This window comes from Labeo rohita, unplaced genomic scaffold, assembly GCF_022985175.1.
Source record: "Labeo rohita strain BAU-BD-2019 unplaced genomic scaffold, IGBB_LRoh.1.0 scaffold_61, whole genome shotgun sequence".
Lineage (NCBI taxonomy): Eukaryota > Metazoa > Chordata > Actinopteri > Cypriniformes > Cyprinidae > Labeo > Labeo rohita.
In genome coordinates this window covers 513,725-536,159 of record NW_026129535.1, presented here as the reverse complement: position 1 = coordinate 536,159, position 22,435 = coordinate 513,725, and the positions used below count along the sequence as shown (strand labels likewise).

At 37.8% G+C, this 22,435-nt stretch overlaps 3 protein-coding genes across 5 annotated transcripts in view; 1 reads left to right on the top strand and 2 right to left on the bottom strand.

Annotated features, from left to right (window-relative positions):
• The first annotated feature begins 598 nt into the window (after positions 1-598).
• Positions 599-14,135, top strand: nab2 (NGFI-A binding protein 2 (EGR1 binding protein 2)). 3 transcript variants are annotated; one of them, XM_051103960.1, is made up of 8 exons: positions 599-1,184; positions 2,039-2,340; positions 3,908-4,825; positions 5,579-5,712; positions 7,491-7,554; positions 7,777-7,885; positions 8,230-8,415; positions 13,369-14,135. In XM_051103960.1, exons 2-8 carry the CDS (start codon positions 2,293-2,295, stop codon positions 13,440-13,442), a joined length of 1,533 nt encoding a protein of 510 aa, XP_050959917.1. In that variant the 5' UTR covers positions 599-1,184; positions 2,039-2,292; the 3' UTR covers positions 13,443-14,135. The 3 variants fall into 3 exon arrangements, with proteins under 3 accessions (XP_050959917.1, XP_050959919.1, XP_050959918.1); XM_051103962.1 differs by lacking the exon at positions 2,039-2,340 and having other exon boundaries at positions 4,010-4,825; XM_051103961.1 differs by lacking the exon at positions 2,039-2,340.
• The window catches only part of zgc:113184 (uncharacterized protein LOC553745 homolog), a 28,677-nt gene continuing 14,510 nt past the window's right edge, over positions 8,269-22,435 (bottom strand). The window contains exon 6 of the transcript XR_007827006.1: positions 8,269-8,387. The gene's annotated coding sequence lies outside the window, so the exon portion shown is untranslated. The remainder of the gene's footprint in view (positions 8,388-22,435) is intronic.
• Positions 15,352-20,863, bottom strand: LOC127161286 (uncharacterized). The gene is made up of 4 exons (XM_051103953.1): positions 20,741-20,863; positions 19,889-20,030; positions 17,010-19,746; positions 15,352-15,365 (listed from the first exon to the last, which is right to left on the bottom strand). The coding sequence occupies exons 3-4, from the start codon at positions 17,950-17,952 to the stop codon at positions 15,352-15,354; spliced, it is 957 nt and encodes a 318-aa protein (XP_050959910.1). The 5' UTR covers positions 17,953-19,746; positions 19,889-20,030; positions 20,741-20,863.

The following is a 22,435-nucleotide window of genomic DNA, read 5'->3' as shown; positions in this document are numbered from 1 at the left end:
CCTATGTAAAAGTTTTAAGTATTTATTCAAGACTTGACTTCTGCTAAGTGATCTTTAAGTAAACAGTGCAACACATGAACACTGTGTGACATGGCTATTGTGTTAACAGATGAATTTGAGTGCATAGTTTTATAGTTGTGCAATCCAAATGCACAATAAAACGTCAGAGCACAATTACCAATATGTTCTATTATGCTACTTTTAATAGATAAGGGATTTATGTGAAAATAAATCCGCTAAGCTCAATCACGCAACCTGCAAGTCCATTTGCCTCTCTAAGGCTGTTAACAGTTTATGCGTCCTAATTTACACAATTAACGCAAAACAAAACCAGTCCTGTGATTTCACTATTCGTATTATATAAATATTATGTAAATGTTTATTTAAAATGTATACATAAAAAGCATATGGAAAGGATAAAAATAATGGTGAATTAAAAAAAGACAGTAAGTCAGTCTGAAAAAAAGTGCCTTAAATGAGCGCACCAACCAGAGTATGCGGATCAGACTGACGTGAGGTGCTGGGGAATCCCGCTGCTCAAGCCGCGTCACTGAGCAATGATCACCGCCCACAGACACGGTGATCTCCGGCACTCATCCACATAGCGGACTGCACTCATGTTTGCTAATGTATTAAATCTGCTGCATATTATATTGAGACTCTGTAGTGCTTTTTAGCTTCTAAATGGCTGCCTTTCACATGATAAAGATATGAGCTTAAACCGTGAAATAGACAGAATTCCCCGTCCATCCACACCCTGATGTGAGAGTCGGAGAGGAAGGCGCTTCCCCCTGAGCTCAGACCGGAGAGGAAGGCTCTTATTCGGTCAGATGGCGTGCCGCAGTCCGCCCACGCGTTTCTCGCGCCCACACGGGCAGCGAAAGGAGCGTCATTAACTCAACGCTACTGCCAGCACAGCAGAGCATAGCCGAGACAACACAAGAGTTTCAAGAATATTTTAGTTCAATCTCACATCTGTAGAATAAGGTCTAACAAGCACAGAAAACAAATTAAAATTACGTGTTAGAGGCGTAAAGATACAATTCTATTAACAGAACGAGAAGTTTGACTGATTTTCAGATTAGTCACAGAAGTAAAAAATCTAATAGATCGGGTCGTTTCGGTTGTGGAATCTCAAGTTTTTGCTGGATCCTGTCCTGGATTCTGTCCTGAAACCTCTCGAGGTGAGTAGTACACAACTACTGACAAGTCAACTGCATTCAGCAAATAGCGACTATCTTCAGTATACAAATCTTAGGAAATTTACTACTGGGTACTTAATTCAGCAACACCTCATAAACATATGAACGGAATTTCGTAGACTTAAACTAGCTCATTATCTGATAAGTTTAATAATATGCAAACTGAAAATACGTGTGTTTTACAATAAAATGTTCTGCAACTACTGTGAGTACAAAATGTTTTAGCTGTAGCTTACACATGACGTGCACAAAACATGCAACTTAGGGCTAAGAGTTTTTTTGTAGCCTAATATTAGATTACTTTATTAAAACAGCTTTTTAAAAAGCTTTTTTTTTCTCTTTCTGTAGGACTACCTGGAACTTTATTTTTAGAGTACTACTAAATTCATCAGTGTAGTTAAACAAGGATGTAGTGATAAAACTTTCACATGCCAAATTTGTCTCCAGCTATTATTTTGTAGGAAAGAGAGTGATGTAAAAAAGCAAAAGAAATGAGAGGTTGAGTAAACAACCACTACTGCAAATTAAGAGGCTTCATATTACACTGCAGGAGGAGGAAATTGCACTGCACTCAACTTGACTCTTGGATACAGTCTTTAAAAAAGAGGTTACCGTTACAAGAGGTTACAAAAGGGTGTTTTTTGCAGGAATGTCACAGAAGAGCCTTACAAATAAAGGTTCTTTATTGACATTGATGGTTTCATGAAGAACCTTTAACATCTATGCAACCTTTACCACAAATGGTCCTTAATGAGGGTACACCCACAGTGGTTGTTTCAATAACTGTTCACTGAAACATGTTTTTTTTTTTTTTTTTTTTTTTTTTTTAACTGCAGAGCCACAGCACTGATTAATGGAAAAGAAGACAGCATCTCAAGACAAAAAAATTACACATTTTTTTCGTTTCAGAACATGTTTTTGAGTTCCACTGAATGTGAAACACAAAAATGTATTTTGTGTAAACCAGCCCTGAAAGATGTTCTGAATACAAAGCTTGACTTACTCTTTAGGAAACAAGCAACGTTAGCAAAGTTTTGTGCTGCTGTAGAGTAAATTGTGATTTTGGTGGTGGATCCTCGCATTAACTAAAATGTTGTCCAGAACAATTCAGACAATTCAAATGAAGTCATTATTTAAAGTCAGTATTTCTTGTTTATTAATTTATTTGATAAGTGGCTATGTATTAAGTGATATAATAGTGTCATCTGGTCATTATAGAAAAATGAATCCATTCAGGGGTTATTCTGCTTTGTGTTAGGCATCCAGGTTGACTGAACATCCAAATTGAATGGCTCACTGTACATTATCCCATACTCTTAGTTCTTTGATTGCTTATTTAAAAAACCTTTCACAAAAGTAAAAAATAGGTTTTAAAAATAAGAGTGTTTGGTAGTTTTAGATTCAAAGTTCATAAAATCCAAAAAGAAAAAGATGCATGTAGAGTGTTGAGATATAAGGCTGTATGTTTATATGCTTTTACTATCAATGAATCCTAAAATCTGATCTTATTTATTTTGAATAAGTACATACTCCTTATTGGAAAATAGCACCTGCCACATATTTTGTTAGTACCATATGCCACTAAACAGACATTTTAAATTAAGGTTATTCATGAAGCAGTTATTTTGAAGTCCGTTAATACTGTACTACTCAATAATAAATGACAAACCCTTATTATTGCTGCTGAGTAGACCTCTGCAGCAGTGACGTGATTGGCACAATCATCTTCAAAATGGTATTCATGAATATTGTTCAGTCATTAACGAAAATGGAGCTAACACTGCACAAAATGTGTCAGCTGATAGTTATTCATAATGTTTTTATTTTAAGATATCATTGTTTCTGTGCATACATCATGTAAACTACAAGGATTTAATTTATGACAGTACCTACTTGTTTAGAACTTTCGGTTATGTTTTATTTTACGGTCCAATTCTCACCATTAACTAACTATTAACTACAATGTTTACCTCATGCCAACAGTCAGAATGCTAATAATATGCATCCTAGTTAATAGTGAGAATTGTTCTTTAAGGTAAAGTGCTACCTAACTTTCTTGTTACAGTGAAACCCTATATATATATATATATATATATATATATATATATATATATACACACACACATACATATATACAGTGCACATCATAAATGAGTACACCCTCTAAAAAATATTAAATATGTATTTTCTTAATGATCACTAAGCTAATTAATAGAAAAACGCCAAAATTTAAATGTATTAAAGAGATAATAAAAACAACAAAATATATGCCAATATTTTCTGTAAGATAATTAGCCAATTTTGTTTAAAAGAAGGATTGCAGAAATGAGTACACCCTAGATTTAATTCAGCAAATGTATATTCCAGTGCTTAGTATGTCCTCCAGAACTTTAATTATACTGCTCTGATACTTATTAGCACTGAGTGTACAAGTTCATGACACATTTTCACATCTGTCCGGTTTAACTCCTGGAGGACGACCTCCTTAAATGCCCTGGTCTTTAATGGGGAGTGTTGCTCAACTCGTCTCTACAGAATCCCCCACAGCTGTTCAAGACATGCTAACATGTCATAAGTTAAGAGTAATTGCTGAATTTGTTACGTTTTAGAGGGGGTGTACTAATTTATGCTGTGCACTGTACAGATATAGAGATAAAGATATTTAAATGATATTAACAACAGGCTTTGTGGAAATTCCATTGCAGCCGAGTATCAGGATGTCATTACCACGGACGCTGGGTGAGCTACAGCTCTACCGAGTTTTACAAAGGGCTAACCTGCTGATGTACTATGACACCTTCATTCAGCAGGGAGGTGATGATGTCCAACAGCTGTGCGAGGCTGGCGAAGAAGAATTTCTCGAGATCATGGCACTAGTTGGCATGGCCACAAAACCCCTGCATGTGCGGCGTTTGCAGAAGGCTCTGCGCGACTGGGCAGCAAACCCAACGCTGTTTAACCAACCCCTGGCCACCAATGTGGCCCCTTGTGGAATCCCTCTTCTTAGGATCGACAGCGCCAGCGCTGCTGGCTCAGGGGTTATGGGTCCCAGAAAATCTTTAAGCAATGGTCAACCAGGCTCTCCATGTGAAAGAGAAGAAGTAGGATCTTGCCTTACACCACTCAGAGATAACAGTCCAAAGAGCCCCTGCTCACAGGCCTCTCCTGTACCACCAGACCATCTGTACAGAGAAAAATTGTCCCCCATGGATCCGCACTGGCTTAGTCCTGAAGTGTATGGAGCCAATGATTTAGATGAAGAACAACCTATTACCCCTCTGCCTTTCGCTTGCCACTCACGTCTTCTGGGACCTCCTACGCCAACTTCTTCTTCATCGTCCTCCACTATAACCTCTCCATGGCCTGGAGGTCAGCTGGACCCAGAAACCATCAAAGCTGTGGAGGAAAGTGTGGATAGGCTTCTAAGAACCATGCCGCAAGCAGATCAAACCGAGGTGAAAACGCTTTTGAGACTTAATAAGAAAATGGCCAAGACAGTTGGACACATTTTTAACCTGGAACCTCAAGACAAGAGCAAAGAGGAAGAGATTCGCAAATACAGTCTGATCTATGGCCGATTTGACTCCAAGAGGAGGGAAGGGAAACAGCTCACCCATCATGAGGTATGTTAAAGAGAATATTTTGAACATTACAAAGCGTTGTAGTAAACACACAACTAAAGAATCTTCCTGTATCTCTACAGTGAAATTAGCTAAATTCAAACTAATCTGCTATAAATATCTTGTATTTAATGGTGTTTGTTAAGTACTAATATTACAGAATTTTAAGCCACATTAACTATATTACTACAGTATACTAAACTCAAAGTATTAAAGCTTGGCATGTAACTCATCTTGAACTGTTTGCATTACAGGCATGAATTATATCTCAATTTGTGCAAATTGTTGAGGAGAAGTGTGGTATTACTTTAATAAACAGTTAGACTTACATTTTATATTGTAGGTAATGAAATGGGACAATTTCCAACCCAAAGCAACTCATACCATAACACTTAAGCAAATGCATAACACACACTTAGAAAACCTAAGCAACTGCTTAGCATAGCAACTACCCACAACATCAGTATTGTGGCGATGACTTTTGAACAGGGAAGCAAGATTTGATTCTGCAATCTTTTGATTATAGCCCATTTTTATTTTCCTTTTTTAAAATCCAGCATTGGATTAGATAAATCCAGTAATGCCTCCATTTCATTTTCAGAGGATTAATTTCATTATCCCATAAGTCTTTGCGTATGTTTTTCCAAGACCTTTTTATGATAAACTTAAAAAAAAAAAAGCTAAGTGCGACTCTTGGGTTTCACAGTACAATTTGTTAACATACTGTAGTTTTAATTTTAATATTTCCACTTTCAGATGCTCATCAATGAGGCTGCGGCTCAATTCTGCATCCGTGATAATGCTCTGTTGTTACGCAGAGTTGAACTGTTCTCTTTAGCACGACAAGTGGCAAGAGAATGTGCCTACACATCAACATTTAAACATAACAGGTCAGGAACTAGTTTTATCTTGATTCTGAAATTGTTCAAATTTAGCTTTGTAATATTTGGTAAAGTAACTCTGATTTCTAATCACAGCTTTTACACGTCATTCTTTGAGGTCTGGAAGCATATTTTTTATTATTTGACCTATTGTCATTTTTTTTTTCACAAATAAATGCTTTAAATGACAATATTTTTCTATTTGGAATCTGTGAGAAATTATTTCAGTAATGTATAGAATAAAACAAAAAAAATGTTAATTTTTACTCAAACACATCCACAGAAACTGATAATTTTGTAACAGTCTCTGTATATGGACATATATATGGACAATGGTGCTGATGACACAAATAAGGTTTTATCATGAGGTTTTATCATGATACAGCAGTCTCATTATTTTAGGCCAGTCCTTAAAGGAGAAGTTCACTTCCAGAACAAAAATTTACAGATAATTTACTCACCCCCTTGTCATCCAAGATGTTCATTTCTTTCCTTCTTCAATCGTAAGAGATTTTGTTTTTTGAGGAAAACATTTCAGGAATTATCTCCATATAGTGGACTTCAATGGTGCCCCCAAGTTTGAACTTCCAAAATGCAGTCTAAATGCAGCTTCAAAGGGCTCTAAACGATCCCAGCCGAGGAATAAGGGTCTTATCTAGCAAAACAATTGGTCATTTCCAAAACAAATTGACAATTTATATACTTTTTAACCTCAAATGCTCATCTTGTCTTGTCTCTGCGATGCGCATGCGTAGTCTGTGCAATCCGGGTCAATACAGTTATCCTACATTGCTGTTTTACCTTTTTTTTTTTTAAAATACCCTAACTGTAGTTCACGCAGACTTAGACAAGATGAGCGTTTGAGGTTAAAAAGTATATAAATTGACCGAACGTTTTGCTAGATAAGACCCTTCTTCCTCAGCTGGAATCGTTTAGAACCATTTGAAGCTACATTTTAACTGCATTTTGGAAGTTCAAACTTGGGGGCACCATAGAAGTCCACTATATGGAGAACATTCCTGAAATTTTTTCCTCAAGAAACATAATTTTTTATCGACAGAAGAACAAAAGACATGAACATCTTGGATGACAAGAAGGTGAGTATCTGTAAATTTTTGTTCTGGAAGTGAACTTCTCCTTTAATCCCCCACAACCCTGCACATATTACATCTCTTTTGTCTGACACACTCATTTCAGGTCTTGGAGTCTCTACTAATGAACTGATGAGTTGAATCAGGTGTGTTTGATTAAGGAGACATGAAAAATGTGCAGTGTTGGGGGGCTCCAGGAAAGCAGAAACCACTGTGTTTGGCCAAACAATTGCGAAACAATCCTTTTTTCAGATTTTTTTTAGACTTTTAGTTGAGCAGAATCTCCAGTGTATTCAAAACATAATATAAGAAAACTGGTCCAAAGCACTTGTGTAAAGAGGAATTTATTGGAGGTACAGTGGTAGTGTAGCATAGTTCTTCTGGACCAAGGTTACCTTCTTGCTTCTCATCCTCAACCTTTATACCTGGTAACAGATGTGCTAAAAATATAAGAATCTGTCAACTGATGGAGAAGCACATTTGTGTAATCGGACACTTGACTTCAAACCTTAAAGTTATTGAGACCTAGGCATTTTCACAAATACCTGTCTGAAAGCTAGCCTCTTGTGTATTAATTTTCCTTATATGCCCATGAATATTGATAGAATGATTGTTTGACTTCAATACTTTTTTTTTTTTTTTTTGATTAAACCTTTTTCCAACATTTGAGCTGGGTTTGTTATGTTATTATCTCAGGACATACTCAGATGATTGTACTGCCTCTGTTGACTTTACTGCTCAGAAGAGAATCAAGCTTGATGTAAGTACATCAAGATATGTATCTATACATACAATTGTATAAAAGGTATACAGGACTTTCAGGAATATGCTCAGGTGAAGTCTGGGCAGATGCTTACACTTTATTAATAGTAACTTGACTGTTAACTATCAAACATTTAATTTATAGTGAAACAAACCAACTACTATCACAAACGAATAAGGCTATTATTAGAAATCAAGTACTTAAATCTGCTCGTTACAGGTCACAGATTCTGACAGACTGTCTAAGGACCCAGTAGCCAACAGTGACAACAGATCTACAGCAGATGACAACAGTCTTTCTGGAGAAAGTCTAGACAGTTTAACACAAGGTATGATTTTTTTATTATAAACACTGATATATTTACGACTGTCCAGTGTTTGTCAGTAAATCTTAGGCATTTAACCCCAAACCATCCCTGTCCCACATTCTATGTTGCATTTATTGCAAATGTCATAATGGTCACAACCACGCAGGACCACTTCACACATAAAGTGTAATCGCAGTGGGTTACTTTCCTTCTCTGAGACAATGTACAGATCAAGCATAGAGGATAACAAAGCAAATCCAAATTTGTGTCTGTTCATACTTATGTCAGGGTAAAACTTCATTGCTGAAAGAAACCGTAACATTTGATTGAGAGGCATGTTTGTCTAATTCTGTGTGTCTTGATAGATATCAGCCCTCAGTTGCACCCCTCCTCATCCCCTCACCCCCTCACCGACACCACTGGCCTCATCAACTGGAGTCGCCAGCTCATGCAACAAACTCTCATGGATGAGGGCCTCAGATTGGCTAGAATGGTGTCACGTGACAACGCAAGCAAAGTCAGCCTAGGGTCAGAAAAGAGAGAGATTTCAGGTGAATACTAGAATTCTGTCATGTTTTATAACATCCACGCTTCTCATACACCTACCACAAATAGGGTTTGAATTTCCCTGTTTAAACTTTAGTATTAAGTAAAAAGAGGGTTAGTAAAAAGGGTAAGTAAAAAGGGGTTAGTAAAAAGAGATGCTTACTTTCAGATTTTGTTAATTAGGAGGTAAAAACGTACATAAATTTTTATTTCTGTAACACTATTTTAAGGTGACATAGTTACATGTACGTACTATATATAATAACAGTAAATTATGCATGTAACTAACCCTAAACCAAACCCTAATTCTAACGTTCACCCTAAGAAAGTAGTACGTACATGTAGTTAATCAATATTGCTCAGCATTTGTGTAATCACAATGTAACAATGTCACCTTAAAGAGCAGGTCATATGTTATTTTAAAGTGTCCTAATATTGTGTTGGTGTCCCCAGCAACAGGTTTAAATGCATTTAAGGTCAGTAAACACTGTAATTTTCTCAGAAAATACATTTAATATTAGAGTAATTTCTCAATGAGTTCGAAACGATTTGTTTGAAGCAGCTGTCTATAAACTCCTCCCTTCCATAATTCTACTCTGTTCTGATTGGTCAACTGGCCAAGTCTGTTGTGATTTGATACAGAGTGGAGTACTTCAGCAAGTTAGCGAGCTCTACCATTGATAAAGCATGCGCCTTTACATAAAACAATAATTTAGTGCTCCAATCCTTTCTTAAAATAATGACATAAAAAACTTTTTTATACAACGCATAGTTCTGGTCCTTTATTCTGATTGGTTGAGCCGCATTCTAAGCTGTTGTAAATTACTCTACAAACATACACCTTTGTTTACATTTGTGTGTTGCTCGGCAACCACCTTGTTGCAACCACATCCGTTTCTGAGGAACTACATTGTTTAGCAGAACAATATTGTTTTTATTAATATCATTGCACTTTATTTGCTCTGTTTTATTTTGTGAAACCTTACTACGTATGGAATAACCATTTTATAAAAGCAATAAGTCCCGTTATTATCAGAACAGAATCAGTAAGACAGCAATATCTTGGTTTACCTGGAAACCTAAAGCTGCATTAGGTATACATCACATATTAACACAAAAAAACTTGCTTTTACAACGCAGAACGCACCGTCTTCTTGACAAGATGTAAGCAGATCAGACTGTTTGTAATTTGCGGGCAGATTATGCTAATATGTTACCTAGTGAGGTAGATCAGTAACAGGCAGAAGATTTGAAAATATGATGACTCGTTAAGGCAATTTAGAATCAGCTCAGAGACTTCATTTATCATGCACTTTTTTGATGCACTTTTTTGCAGACTGTTTAAATCTAAGGATAGCTACGTTACAGACTGCAAAAAATATATTTTTTGAAAACCCATATGACCTGCTCTTGAAAATAAACTGTAATCTTTTTGCTATATACTTTATAACAAGGTTGATTGGTTGAGTGTGACAAATACAGTCAGCAGCACAATTTACTTAAAACTGGAAATTATTTTAAAGGTGATCATTGTACTGTAGAAAGGGTCAAAAGTATATTACTTTTTGGGTTTTAAAGTTGTCAGAATTATGACATTGTATGATTTTAATTGTTGGATGCAGTCACAAAGTTCAAAGTCCCTTAAAGAAGTTGTTCACTTCCAGAACAAAAATTTATAGATAATTTACTTACCCCCTTGTCATCCAAGATGTTCATGTCTGTCTTTCGTCAGTTGCGAAGAAATTATGCTTTTTGAGGAAAACATTTTAGGATTTCTCTCCATATAGTGGACTTCTATGGTGTCCACAAGTTTGAACTTCCAAAATGCAGTTTTAAATGCAGCTTCAAAGGACTCTAAATTATCCTAGCTGAGGAAGAAGGTTCTTATCTAGAGAAACGCTGGTTATTTCCAAAACAAATTGACAATTTATATACTTTTTAACCTCAAATGCTTGTCTTGTATTGCTCTGCATGTACTCTGTGTATTCAAAATCGTCCTACAATCGCTGTTTTAATTTTGTAAAGGGCATTTGATCTTCTTTACATGTTCACTTTGTAAACACTGGGTCGGTTCTTCTGCAGCGATGTAGGAGGATTTTGAAGTCGGAGGAGAAAATGAGATGGGAGTTTCTTGATCTACCCTAACTGTCTTGAACCAGATTACACAGAGTTCACACAGAGCTAGACATAAGCATTTGAGATTAAAAAGTATATAAATTGTCTTTTTTTTTTTAGAAAATAACCGATCATTTTACTAGATAAGACCCTTCTTTCTTGGCTGGGATCATTTAAAGCCCTTTGAAGCTGCATTTAAACTGCATTTTGGAAGTTCAAACTCATGGACACCATAGAAGTCCACTATATGGACAGAAAACCTAAAATGGTTTCCTCAAAAAACATAATTTCTTTGCGATTGAAGAAAGACATGAACATCTTGGATGGGAGTGAGTAAATTATCTGTCAATTTTTAAGTGAACTTCTCCTTTAAGAACAGAATAGTTCAGTTCTGTCATCATTTACCCTCATGTTGGGCCAAACCTGTGTGTCTTTCTTCTATGCAACAAAAAAAGAATAACTGGGGTTCCAAAAACAATGGACCCCATTGATTTTCACTGCACAGACAAAAAAGTCTTTTGTGTTCCACAGAACAAAGAAATGCATATAAATTTTTAAACAACATAAGGATGATCAAATTATGACAGAATTATCAGTTTTGGAGAATTATACTGTTTCATTTTTTATACATTTCTTTTAAAGGCTGCAGGTTTGCATTGATAGTGGAGAGACTAACAAACCTTGAAGAGTCTCTGAGGAATATGTATTATTTATGATTAATTTTACTCAGCCAATCTAGCTAGTCTTTAAGGATGGAATGAATCAAAGATTGTCATATTTGAGAAGCTCTTGCAGAGGCAAACATCTCAGTCAGACGTCGTCACTGGGGACCACAGAATACAAAACAAATGAGACAAGAAAACGCGTATGGGTGGTGGGGGCCACAGGAAGTGCTGTGTGGGTGATAAATTGGAGCCCCCCTTTCCCTGTCTGACGTCAAAGCTTATGAAAATATGTGAGAGGAGGGCGGATGGATGGATGGAGAGAAAGAGGGGGTGAATGAGTAGGAGGGAGTGAGAAGGGCGTCGCTTTGACTCAGAGAGACAGAGTAAAAATAAACCATGTGGGCAGTGAAAGGATGCAGCCGCTCTCTCTCTCTCTCTGTCTTAATGAGCAAACACTAGTGCTTCAGTTCAATGGAATGACCAAAAATGAGCTTTAATCAGTCTTTCTTTGTATTTTTTGTGTTGTCTCCTTCAAGCGAAAAATGCAAGTTCCTCATTTCATTGCACTGTCAGTCATTCTGCAGTTACACAGTCATTCCTCAGCTTGGTTCTGCCTTCACATAATAATACGAGTTTTAACATAATGTTTTATTGCATTGCTGTAATGTATTAATGTCTGCCGAAGTGTGGGAATTGTGATGTTCAAATCAGTAATAGCACAAGTAGAAATGCAGTGGGAAACCCAATGATGCAAACACTGACTCTCCCACTCTTTAATGTGCAGAACATAGTTAAATGAATGGTTCACTCAAATAATGAAATAATTTGCTGAAATAATTTGCTGAAAATGTATTCACCCTTAGGCCATCCAGGATGTAAATGAGTTTGTTTCTCCATGAAAACAGATATTTAGCATTACATCTCTTGAAATTTAGCATTACATCACTTGCTCACCAATGGATCCTTTGCAGTGAATGAGTGCCATCAGAATGAGAATCCAAACAGCTTATAAAAACATCACAATAACCCAAAATGTAACCCACACGACTCCAGTCCATCAATTAGCATCTTGTGAAATGAAAAAGTTAAAATAAATCAATTTTTAAGACATTTTAACTTCAAACCTTTGGTTCTTTTCAAAGTGCTAAACAATCCCTGCCAAGGAAGAAAGGTCTTATCTACCAAAACAATTGGTTATTTTATTTAAAAAATTACAATTTATATACTTTTAACCTCAAATGCTCGTCTTGTCTAGTTCTGTGATGTGAATGTATACTCTGGGTAATCCGGGTCAATACAGTTAGAGAAGGTTGAAAAACTCCCATCTCATTTTCTCCTCCCACTTCAAAATCGTCCTACATAGCTGTTTTACCTTTTGACCTTCTTTGCACGTTCACTTTGTAAACACTTGGGTCGGTACTTTGGAAGCGATGTTCAAAATCGTCCTACATCGCTTCCAAAGTACCGACCCAAGTGTTTACAAAGTAAACGTGCAAAGAAGGTCAAAAGGTAAAACAGCTATGTAGGACGATTTTGAAGTGGGAGGAGAAAATGAAATGGGAGTTTTTCGACCTAACCTAATTGTATTGACCCGGATTACACAGAGTACACATGCACATCACAGAGCTACACAAGATGTACATTTGAGGTTAAAAATATATAAATGGCTTCTTCCTCAGCTGGGATCATTTAGAGCCCTTTGAAGCTGCATTTAAACTGCATTTTGGAAGTTTAATTTGAAGGCACCATAGAAGCCCACTATATGAAGAACATTCCTGAAATGTTTTCCTCAAGAAACATAATTTCTTTACAACTCAAGAAAGAAAGACATGAACATCTTGGATGACAAGAGGGTAAGTAAATTATCTGTAAATGTTAGTTCTGGAAGTGACGTTCTCCTTTAATGGACTGGAGTCATATGGATTATTTATGGATTATTGTTTGTTTTTGTCAGTTATTTGGATGCTTATTCTGGTGGCACCTATTCACTGCAGATGATCCATTGGTGAGCAAGTGATGGAATGCTACATTTCACCAAATCTTTTGAAATGAGAAGAATTTTAAACTCGAAGAGGCAGAACAAGAAACAATAATTGCCATTTGATACCCAACACTCCCAACACTAGTCAAAAATTACTCATTCTCAAACTAAATAAATAACCATTTATATTCTCATAGAGATGGAAGAGAAAGAGAGGAGAGGATCGAGTAACAGAAGCAGCAGTCCATCAAACGCCAAAGACGATCCATAATTGACATTCTGCAAGTCATCATGTTGAACTCAGGTTGGATATCATATCTAAATGCAGCCGTGGTGTTCGGTTCGCTATGTTGAATTGTCCTGTTCTATATTTTGTACGCATTATTACTTGTATGCACCTTATCATGTTCTGTTAGAACATTTAAAGACATTTGGCGGAAAGTTGTTGTGTCTTTGCAAATGAAATTGGAAGCACACACAGATTAGCACAAGCAACAAGTGTTACAAATACATTCCATATTCTCTGTCAGGATACTTTGACTTATAAGTAAAAAAAGTCAGTAAAAAGCTTCAATGGTGCTAAATTTGTGTCAAACAAATTAGAGAATGAAACTGCATCTGTATCCATTTCCTAAACCTTAATTTATTAGCACAGATTACATGCTTTTTGTTCTAAGCAGAGCTGTGAGGCACTGTGATGAGGGTCTCATTCCATTTTCTTATTTTGATGGAATTCTAAACAAAAGTTTTGGAGGAGCATGTTTATTTAATCCAACCAATCACAACGCTAGAATAAACATATATATATATGCTCAAATACTTCATTATGTACAGCGAGCAAATACGTTTACAAGCCTGACCCTGACAACCCTGACACTAGTAAGTTACTGATGCAGTAAATATTAATATATCAACTCTAAGTGCACAATAAATTTTCACAAAATGTAAAAGATTCAAGTGAATCATGGGGGAAAAATAGTATTGTCACCGTTTAAAGGTTGAATGGTTAATGAATTTGTTAGAATTGTGCATTACAGCTCCATTGTTAGAAATACATCTGTGTTCTCTTCAGTGACAGATTATTTATTTTTTAATTTCTCAATAAATTATATTGTAATGTTTCTCATGTTTACTTTTCTACATTGTTACTTTTATTTTGCTAACAGTGTACAAATAGAAACTTTGTGTATTACAACATGCAGAATACTGCTGATACACTTTTATTCATCCACTGCTTTTTGTCTAAGGTAGTAACAGTATTGTATTATGAAAATGTACAGAGAATTTTGAGGTTTCTGTCTCATTTCTGACACACGGATCCACCACCCACACTTACCCAAGTCTCATCTCAACAAACCAAGACAGACGATGCCTGTGATTCACTAGCCCTTCCCTGCCATCATCATCATCATCATCATCATCATTATCATTATCAGTCTCACAGATAGAAGTCTTTTGGAAACCTGTCTGAACAAAGTCGTTACTGTTTAATGTCTATTTGGTGCCGCTTGTGGCAAATTTACTGGGTCAGTATCACTATAGAGTGCTTTCAACCCTCACCATACTTAAAAATTTGGTCTTAATTTCCCATTCCCATGTCATGTCATAAATAGTAGACACTCAAGTACTATATTAGCTGAGCTACCACACTTTTTTTTTTTTTTTTAGGTAATTATGGGTCATTATAAACCATAAGTTATTTCCAACCCCTCATGGACATATATATTACTGTTAAGTACGTTTTCATTGCAATATTAAGATGTAAATTATATTTTCTGAAAGGTGTAATGTCCCTTTCCTAAACATGGTTATTTGTTTGCGTTCAAATTATAAATACATAATAGATTTTATGTAAACCATATGTTTTTAAAGAAACTCATATAATCTGCTCACATATTTTTTCTTATTTGAAAAAAACTGATATTTGGATGCAGTTTTTTGTTTATATGTTATTGTCCCCACACCTAGCTATTGAACACACATGTATTATACAGATGTGATTCAATTATTATTTAAAATGTTAAAATATCAACAGGACAGGGTGGACCAGCACTAACTCACAAACTGCGGTCAAGCCAGCCGCGGTTCAGAAAAACACGGTCAAGCCAGCCGCGAATAATTTTAACTTGCGCGCATATTACAGTGATTACGGTAGTTTCAGTTTGCAGAGCGCTTTTCATTTAGACGCCCAGGACTGAGAGATAACACAAAATGCTCGTGAATTTTTACTTGCTTATTTATTGGCATTTCTGCTTTAATATCCGTGTTATTTATTGGTGACTTTGACGGTTGTCTGTTACAATATTTTTCTTAAATATTCACCTTTCAAATAATTGTTTTATGTAGATGAGTTACAGCAGAATTCGTAGAAAACAGACAAAATAACGTATTTAGTCTTTCTAAATACCAGAAGTGATTTTTAATTTGGTTTACTGTTCAAAAGTAACAGTTATTCTTCAATGAATGTTTTCTATAATGAGGTTTGACGTCTGCTTTGAAAGAAAGGGCAAATAAAAAAAATGTTCACAATGGAAAAAAAAGTTAAATAAAATGCATTTATTTCACTCCAGAGACCTATGAAAAAATAAATTCTAGTAAGTATGAAACGCCATGGTCAGTTTTTATCCCATATAATGTGCACACATTATATGAATAAAAAAAAAAAACAAAACAAAAAAAAACTTTTGAGATAAGATATTACTGCACTTTAAAGGGGTATAAAGACCCCATTTCTAATAAGTAGGAAAAAACAACCACCAGTTCTTATTCAGGATGTCCCATACTATACGCACACCACATATGAAACTATTTTACTGCAGCATTTTTGATATATTGGACATTATTACACTTTAGAGGGGTATAAAGACCCCATTTCCAATAAGTAGAAAAAAACAACCACCAGTTCTTATTCAGGACATCCCATACTTGTCACGCTTTCACAAAACAAACAAACAACGACGAAGTAAAACGTGAAAGTCTTTAATAATCCAAGGAAGCAGGGTAAACACAGGAACACAGGGTAGCAACATTAAGGTTCGACAAGATTAAATGGTGAACACACACAATAAATAGACATGGTGATTACAAGCTCAGGTGCAGGCAATTTGGGATAAACCAAGAACACAGAACAGCAGGGGGGGGAAATGGATGGGAGAAACCAACTCAAAGTCCAGGGGTGTGACATTACCTCCCCCTCCCGGAAAGGCGCGTCCTCGCGCCGACAAACAAGAGAACAGAAAATACCCAGTTTTAGGAGGAGGTTTTGGAGGAGGACGGACTCCCGGGAGGAGGACAAAGGATGAATTCCAGAGATGTGACGGAGTAGTAGGGGTGATGACAGAGGGAGGAGCCAAAGAGGAGATAGGAGGGATCCGAAGGAGGAGGAGCCAGGAGAGACCCAGACCGCAGCCAAGATGGAAACCCACGGTGGAGCCGATGGAGGGAGGAGTCATGGTGGAGAACAGGCTGACGACTCCAGGGGGCCAACCGACGGAGGTGGAGCAGGTGGTGGTAGAGCCCGAGGCGGAGACGGAGAGCCGATGATCCGGGGGTGACACCAAGGATCCGGAGGGCCAAGGCGGAGCCCAAGGCTCTGGCGACCGAGGCGGAGTTCCGGAGGGCCGCAGCGGAGCCGGAGCGACAGAGGACCGAGGCTGTGCCCGCGGGAGGGAGGAGGTCCACAGAGCCGGAGGGACGGAGCGACGAGGCGCAGCCGGAGGAGTGGAGTCCAGAGGCGAAGGTGGGGCGACGACTGACCAGGGCGGAGCCGGAGGGACGATGGAGCCCGGTGGAGCTGGTGGACCGACGGGCGACGGTGGAGGCGAGGGAGCTGAGAGACGGGGTGGAGCCGCAGGTTCGGAGGACCGAGGTGGAGTCCAGGACTCAGAGGCTGAAGGCGGAGATGACGGATCCTCCAGCCATGACGCCGATGGTGACTGGCAGGCCTGCGGCGAACCCATCGCACAGATGGTGAGCTGAGGGTGAGCAGAGGGACTGACAGGTAGCATTGGTGGCATGGCTGAAACCTTATGGTTATTTAACTGAGGAAACTGAGGGAGGGTGGGTGGGAAATTAGAGCCGGTGGATAGTTCGGAGATTACAACAGATCCAGTATTCACATCCTCAGAATTATATTCAGGTAAGTCGTTCTTCGAGCAATGTCCCAAAACCCCATTCCGCTCACCCTCAGCGGTGGTGCAGTGGGTAGTGCTGTCCACAGCACTCTCCTTTTCCACTGCTCCCTCCACCGTCATGGTCATTGTGGCCGGCTCACGCACCTGATCTGACGGCTCGTGCAACTCTGGCTCCATGGTGATCAGCTGCTCTGTCGCTCCTTTTAGCAATGGCACGCTGGTCGCGGCAGGCTGTAGCTCTCCGTCATCGGTGGGCTCTGGCTGGTACTCCGCGGGTCGGGGTGGTGATTGGCTGGGTTCCGGGTCGTGCTGCGAGACGTCTGTGTGATGTGACTGGATAGGGTCGTAATCCTCCTCCGCTTCGTCCAGACAGAGTTCTGAACCCCAAGCACTCAGTAAGATGTTAATATATTGCGTTAGGGTCCAGCATGGTTCACCTTGGGGCATGACGAAGCGGAGGTCATCATCCAGTCCACACCAAAATCCCTCCATAAGGCAGACGTCATCGCAGTTAGCAAGATGGCAAATGCTAATAAACTCCTCCACATAGTCCTCAAGATCCCTGCCATCCTGGAAGATATAGATGGTCCTTCCTCCCAGAATGGCATCTCTCCTCCTTGGGGGGACGTTGATGGAAGCGAGTTTCATGATGGAGTGAACTGGTGTAAACACGACGGAAACAAAAAGACTGAAAAAACACGACAAACAAAACGGGTAACACACGCAAAAAAAACTGTATCGGTCGAACCTTCTGTCACGCTTTCACAAAACGAACAACGACGAAGTAAAACGTGAAAGTCTTTAATAATCCAAGGAAGCAGGGTAAACACAGGAACACGGGGTAGCAACATTAAGGTTCGACAAGACTAAATGGTGAACACACACAATAAATAGACATGGTGATTACAAGCTCAGGTGCAGGCAATTTGGGATAAACCAAGAACACAGAACAGCAGGGGGGGGAAATGGATGGGAGAAACCAACTCAAAGTCCAGGGGTGTGACAATACTATGCGCACACCACATATGAAACTATTTTACTGTATCACTTTTGAGATATGGGGAATTATTACATTTTAAAGGGGTATAAAGACCCCATTTCTAATAAGTAGAAAAAAACAACCACCAGTTCTTATTCAGGACGTCCCATACTATATACACACCTCATATGAAACTATTTTACTGCAGCATTTTTGATATATTGGACATTATCACACTTTAGAGGGGTATAAAGACCCCATTTCTAATAAGTAGAAAAAAACAATGATCAGTTCTTATTCAGGACGTCCCATACTATACGCACACCTCATATGAAACTATTTTACTGCAGCATTTTTGAGATATGGGGCATTATTACATTTCAAAGGGGTATAAAGACCCCATTTCTAATAAGGAGAAAAAAACAACCACCAGTTCTTATTCAGGACGTCCCATACTATACGCACACCACATATGAAACTATTTTACTGTATCATTTTTGAGATATGGGGCATTATTACATTTTAAAGGGGTATAAAGACCCCATTTCTAATAAGTAGAAAAAAAACAACCACCAGTTCTTATTCAGGACGTCCCATACTATACGCACACCTCATATGAAAATATTTTACTGCAGCATTTTTTAAATATGGGACATTATTACACATTAGAGGGGTATAAAGACCCCATTTCTAATAAGTAGAAAAAAACAAATCACCAGTTCTTATTCAGGACGTCCCATACTATATGCACACCTCATATGAAAATATTTTACTGCAGCATTTTTAAGATATGGGACATTATTACACTTTAGAGGGGTATAAAGACCCCATTTCTAATAAGTAGGAAAAAACAATGATCAGTTCTTATTCAGGACGTCCCATACTATACTTACACCTCATATCAAACCATTTTACTGCAGTGTTTTGGACATACGGGGCATTATTACACTTTAAAGGCCTATAAAGACCCCTTTTCTAATAAGTAGAAAAAAACAATGATCAGTTCTTATTCAGGACATCCCATACTATACGCACACCACATTCGAAACTATTTTAGTGCAGCATTTTTGAGATGTGGGGCATTATTACATTTTAAAGGGGTATAAAGACCCCATTTCTAATAAGTAGAAAAAAACAATGATCAATTCTTATTCGGGACGTCCCATACTATATGCACACCTCATATGAAAATATTTTACTGCAGCATTTTTAAGATATGGGACATTATTACACTTTAGAGGGGTATAAAGACCCCATTTCTAATAAGTAGAAAAAAACAACCACCAGTTCTTATTCAGGACGTCCCATACTATATACACACCTCATATGAAACTATTTTACTGCAGCATTTTTGAGATATGGGGCATTATTACATTTTAAAGGGGTGTAAAGACCCCATTTCTAATAAGTAGAAAAAAACAACCACCAGTTCTTATTCAGGATGTCCCATACTATATGCACACCTCATATCAAACCATTTTACTGTATCATTTTTGAGATATGGGGAATTATTACATTTTAAAGGGGTATAAAGACCCCATTTCTAATAAGTAGAAAAAAACAATGATCAATTCTTATTCAGGACGTCCCATACTATATGCACACCTCATATGAAACTATTTTACTGCAGCATTTTTGAGATATGGGACATTATTACACTTTAGAGGGGTATAAAGACCCCATTTCTAATAAGTAGAAAAAAACAACCACCAGTTCTTATTCAGGACATCCCATACTATATACACACCTCATATGAAATTATTTTACTGCAGCATTTTTGAGATATGGGGCATTATTACATTTTAAAGGGGTATAAAGACCCCATTTCTAATAAGTAGAAAAAAACAACCACCAGTTCTTATTCAGGATGTCCCATACTATACGCACACCATATATAAAACTATTTTACTGTATCATTTTTGAGATATGGGGAATTATTACATTTTAAAGGGGTATAAAGACCCCATTTCTAATAAGTAGAAAAAAACAATGATCAATTCTTATTCAGGACGTCCCATACTATATGCACACCTCATATGAAAAATTTTTACTGCAGCACTTTTAAGATATGGGACATTATTACACTTTAGAGGGGTATAAAGACCCCATTTCTAATAAGTAGAAAAAAACAACCACCAGTTCTTATTCAGGACGTCCCATACTATACACACACCACATATGAAACTATTTTACTGCAGCATTTTTGAGATGTGGGGCATTATTACATTTTAAAGGGATATAAAGACCCCATTTCTAATAAGTAGAAAAAAACAACCACCAGTTCTTATTCAGGATGTCCCATACTATATGCACACCTCATATCAAACCATTTTACTGTATCATTTTTGAGATATGGGACATTATTACATTTTAAAGGGGTATAAAGACCCCATTTCTAATAAGTAGAAAAAAACAATGATCAATTCTTATTCAGGACGTCCCATACTATATGCACACCTCATATGAAACTATTTTACTGCAGCATTTTTGAGATATGGGACATTATTACACTTTAGAGGGGTATAAAGACCCCATTTCTAATAAGTAGAAAAAAACAACCACCAGTTCTTATTCAGGACGTCCCATCCCATACTATATACACACCTCATATGAAACTATTTTACTGCAGCATTTTTGAGATATGGGGCATTATTACATTTTAAAGGGGTATAAAGACCCCATTTCTAATAAGTAGAAAAAAACAACCACCAGTTCTTATTCAGGATGTCCCATACTATACGCACACCACATATGAAACTATTTTACTGTATCATTTTTGAGATATGGGACATTATTACATTTTAAAGGGGTATAAAGACCCCATTTCTAATAAGTAGAAAAAAACAATGATCAGTTCTTATTCAGGACGTCCCATACTATATGCACACCTCATATGAAACTATTTTACTGCAGCATTTTTGAGATATGGGACATTATTACACTTTAGAGGGGTATAAAGACCCCATTTCTAATAAGTAGAAAAAAACAACCATCAGTTCTTATTCAGGACGTCCCATACTATACACACACCACATATGAAACTATTTTACTGCAGCATTTTTGAGATATGGGGCATTATTACATTTTAAAGGGATATAAAGACCCCATTTCTAATAAGTAGAAAAAAACAATGATCAATTCTTATTCAGGATGTCCCATACTATACGCACACCACATATGAAACTATTTTACTGTATCATTTTTGAGATATGGGGAATTATTACATTTTAAAGGGGTATAAAGACCCCATTTCTAATAAGTAGAAAAAAACAATGATCAGTTCTTATTCAGGATGTCCCATACTATATGCACACCTCATATGAAACTATTTTACTGCAGCATTTTTGAGATATGGGACATTATTACACTTTAGAGGGGTATAAAGACCCCATTTCTAATAAGTAGAAAAAAAACAACCTCCAGTTCTTATTCAGAACATCCCATACTATATGCACACCTCATATGAAACTATTTTACTGCAGCATTTTTGATATATGGGACATTATTGTGGCTTAGAGGGGTATAAAGACCCCATTTCTAATAAGTACGGAAAAAAACAATGAGCAGTTCTTATTCAGATGACGTCCCATACTAATACAGTCAGTGTGTGAAGATAAGGTGAGAGTGACATCTGGTGGTGAGCGGATCCATCAACCAGCTTTTATTAAAAGGACGAGACAAAAACATGGTCGTACAGGCAGGGTCAAATGGTAACAAACAGGAGACTGAGGCAGGCAAGGCGGGAGAGAATAATCCAATAAACGAGCAAGAGTCCAATAGGCAGGCGGCGAGACAGTCGAGACGAGATGGCCAGGCGAGGGAACTAAAAGCAGGAGGTACAGGAGGGCCAGCAGGAGGCACAGGAGGGCCAGCAGGAGGCGCAGGGGCCCTCCAGGGCAGAGCAGGAACCCGCGTTATAGACTGGGACCTGGGGAGAACAGGGACAGAGGAGGCAGAATGAGGGGAGAAGCAGAGAGTTTGAGGAAGAACCCCGCCTCCCTAGGAGGATCTACAGCCGAAGCTGACACCTCAGGAGGCATTGGCGCGCCTTCTCCGACCGAAGAGAGCTCTGGAGCAGGCTTGTGATCAGACGGGAGCTCTGGAGCTGACTTGTGAACAGATGTGACCTCAGGAGCTGACTTGTGAACAGAT